The sequence below is a fragment of the Cheilinus undulatus genome, linkage group 7 (genome assembly GCF_018320785.1).
Source record: "Cheilinus undulatus linkage group 7, ASM1832078v1, whole genome shotgun sequence".
NCBI lineage: Eukaryota > Metazoa > Chordata > Actinopteri > Labriformes > Labridae > Cheilinus > Cheilinus undulatus.
In genome coordinates, this window is record NC_054871.1 from 50,381,495 (window position 1) to 50,385,191 (window position 3,697).

The 3,697-nt window shown below is 44.0% G+C and overlaps 1 protein-coding gene across 1 annotated transcript; it reads left to right on the forward strand.

The window, feature by feature from the left end:
* Positions 1–894: 894 nt before the first annotated feature.
* jun (Jun proto-oncogene, AP-1 transcription factor subunit) lies at positions 895–3,214 on the forward strand. Its single transcript, XM_041792250.1, has 2 exons — positions 895–1,623; positions 2,296–3,214. The coding sequence occupies exons 1-2, from the start codon at positions 1,113–1,115 to the stop codon at positions 2,703–2,705; spliced, it is 921 nt and encodes a 306-aa protein (XP_041648184.1). The 5' UTR covers positions 895–1,112; the 3' UTR covers positions 2,706–3,214.
* Positions 3,215–3,697: the final 483 nt, after the last annotated feature.

Here is a 3,697-nt window from a genome sequence, read left to right on the forward strand (position 1 = left end):
ACTATTTATCGGCATTAAATAGTCACAATTAGTACATTAACTCTGACAGCCCTAGTTATTAAATACTTGGGGTTCAGTATGTTTTCATGTTTCACTCAATGTTTTTGTCTTTGAGTGAAATGATTTTGCAGTCGACCCTCTAGGCTACCGTAGATTTCCTGAAGCTGATTAGTGAGACAAAATTCTAAGTGACTATTTATAAAAAGACACTGAAATGATGAATAACAACAGTTTTTTTTTTCATTAAAGTAATTTAACATAACAGAGCAGAATATTTAATGCTTTATATTAGCTGATGTAATACACAAAAATTCAAGAAATTGTGGAAGTATAGCCCTAAAGGATAATTTATTAACTGATGTTATATGACAGAGATAAAAACAAAAATATTTTATAAATAATAGGTAATGGGAAAGGTTATAGAGAGCAAATTTACGGTATAATGACATTTACATTAGCTATTCTTTAAAATAATGTTAAAATACTGGCTGTTCTGTGAACGTCAAAGTCATATAAATGTGAATGAATATATTTAATTTGGTTTTGTAAAGGTGAAACTTTGTAAAAATGTATATTTGCTGTGTTTCTCACCAGAATAAAAGTGTAAGTACGGACAGCTCCGTCCCGCCTTTGACAGCAGAGCGGGTAACCAGATATTCAAAAACAATACGTCATCCCACAATGCACCGCGCCTGCGCTGTCCTTATGCATTACCTCATCCCACAATCCACCGCGAGATTCAGAATCTTCTGGGTGGTCGTCTAGGCAACGCGCCTTATCTACGGAATGGTTCCCGCCTCACGACACGCCCTCCAGCCAATGGGAAAGCCGCGTCATGACATCATGGCTATTTTTAGCCAGGCAGCGGCAGCAGATAAGGATTGCCTGCACGCGGCTCCGCTCAGACTGTACACACAGCGGCTGAGGGTGAACCTAGTCACCGGCACAAGAGAACGGAAAGGAACCGAGACTTTAAAAGTTTCTGTTTCGGAGTTTACTCATTGTTTACGGGTTTTTACCGACACAGAGGACGTTTGGAAACAGTAAAAGAGGAGCAGTTTGATTTTAATAAAAGACTTTCTGTTTTCGGTTCTTTTTTTACTTAAACAAAGATGGAGACTACTTTCTATGACGACTCCTTGAACGCTTTCTCACAGACGGACTCTTCCTTCAGCTTCAGCAGCCCCAAAGCCCTGAAACAAAACATGACCCTGAACCTGGCGGACCCCACCAGCTCACTGAAGCCGCACCTACGAGCAAAAGCCGCGGACCTCCTCACTTCCCCGGACGTGGGCCTCCTGAAGCTGGCCTCCCCGGAGCTGGAGCGGCTCATCATCCAGTCCAGTAACGGCCTCATCACCACCACACCGACCCCCACGCAGTTCCTCTGCCCCAAGAACGTGACGGACGAGCAGGAGGGATTCGCGGAGGGATTCGTGAGAGCTCTGGCGGAACTGCACCACCAAAATGTGAGCGGCACTACGGCTCCGACCAGCGTCACGGTGTCCACGGCGCCTACCGGAGCCTCAGTTTACAACCTACGGGCGGATTCTCCGGTCTATGAGGACCTGAACACTTTCAGCAGCACCGTGACGGCCCCCAGCTACACCACCTCCGCCCCAGGTGTGGGAACTAACTGCATTTATTCACATTACTGTGGCTGGCAAGCTTTTACTGTACTTTCGGGCAGGGAGATGTGTACCATTAGCTGAATGGCGATTAAAACATAATTATATGGCAAATGGTTGTCACATGACTAAAGTTATAAACTTTGATTTTACTTTTTTATATAAAACAATTTTGAAACGCATTTGATACCACAGCAACAAAAAGGAAAATATTTTAAGTCATTTTAATCCACAGAGCAGTGTATAACTTGTACAAATAGGTTGGCATCACTTGGGAAAAATAAGTGGAACTGCCTTCTTCGTCAGTTTCACCTACTTTTCTAAACATTGCCAACATATTTGTGCGATTTAGAAAATCTGTGGGAGATTGCCTGCAATTTTTGACAGCTCAAAAGAATAAGAAACCCAAACTGGAGAATTTAGGGCTTCTGTTTTTGTTGCCTTAGTATCAAAAAGGTGATATTATTGGAGATTAATATTTCATGTTATTGCACAGCATATAGTGGAACTGTTTCATATTGAATCAAATTAAACTGTAAAGTCAAATCAAAGTAAAGTTGACTTTTACCAGAGAAAAGTAGATTCATATGCTAGTGTTTTTCCTTTTACTTTAAAGTGACTGTATTTTAACTTGAGTAATAACCTTTTCCTTTTTCCTCCCCTGCAGCTCCCACTATCTCCTTCCCCTCCACCCAGCCACAGCTCCCTCTGTACGGGCAGCCCTCCCCAGCCACGCTGCCTCGGCTCACCGCGCTCAAAGAAGAGCCGCAGACCGTGCCTGAGATGCCTGGGGAGACCCCCCCTCTGTCCCCCATTGACATGGAGAGCCAGGAACGCATCAAAGCCGAGAGGAAGCGCATGAGGAACCGCATCGCTGCCTCCAAGTGCCGGAAGAGGAAGCTGGAGCGCATCTCCCGGCTGGAGGAGAAAGTGAAGACGTTAAAGTCGCAGAACTCGGAGCTGGCGTCCACGGCCAACATGCTTCGGGAGCAGGTGGCTCAGCTCAAACAGAAGGTCATGAACCACGTGAACAGCGGCTGTCAGCTCATGTTGACGCAGCAGCTCCAGACCTTCTGAGGAGGACGGAGACCAATCAGAGACTGATTCTTGCTGGTTTCTCCCACACCAGGACTGGGTTTGGGATGATGTGGCACCTCACCGACGGGACTGGGAGCCGCTCTGAGCCTCCTGAGAGCCAGGCGCCCTCCTTGTTCGTCCCACAGAGGGGACAGAATGATCCGGAAGGGGCACACAGGACTCCTCTACAGATCTGAAGTGTTGTTGATTTGCGGATCTGCACAGAGGAGACTGTGAGGATTTACTTTACAGACTGAGGAAGAGTTACCGCTGCCTGAACTCTGAGCTTCAGTAAAAGAACTTTTTTCTTCATTGTAAGAAGTGACGTTAGAAAAGCTTCAAGGTTTCTTGTTTCTTTCTAAAGCCTGTTTGATGAGGTTTCACTCATTGTTCATGTAAATAAGATAAACACTTCTGTTTGTGATAACATGCTCGCTATTTTTTATGTTTGTTTTCTGAACGATTCAGAAAATAATCCATATTTAAGAAAATAAAGCTGAGAAACTGAAGCTGTCTTCTGTCAGTGATTGTGTGTTTTAGCGTGTGTTTTCTGTCAGTGTGCAGGGGTGTGTCGTGTCAGCAGCTCAAACAATAAAACATGTTGCAACATGTTCCAGGTTCAGTCTGTGCTCAGCTCCTGCAGGTAAATTCCATCAGAGCTGTTATTGATCCACGCTCAACGATTGTTGGAGCTGACACACAGGCTGAAACACATGAAGAATGCCCAACTGAATTAAATGCACTCTATATTCATCAAGTTGAGTACGTTTTCACCCCCAACATGCTCACATTAAGTGTTTAAATACATTTCTTCATTCTATTTGAGAGCAAACATTACATGAGAGGGATAAATATGCCTCACATGGTTATCTCCAAAACCCTGACTTCTCAGGAGCTGAATGTCAAAATCAGCATTACGCCTTTATTTACATTACCAGTACGTGCCATTAAAGTTTCATTAAATTCAAGATTAATGAAGTTAAAAGCAAAAA

Excerpts from the sequence above, each read along its gene's own strand:
- jun (XM_041792250.1), top strand. The coding sequence starts at position 1,113 with ATGGAGACTACTTTCTATGACGACTCCTTGAACGCTTTCTCACAGACG. Across the intron at positions 1,624-2,295 it reads CTACACCACCTCCGCCCCAG|CTCCCACTATCTCCTTCCCC; the intron begins GTGTGGGAACTA and ends CCTCCCCTGCAG.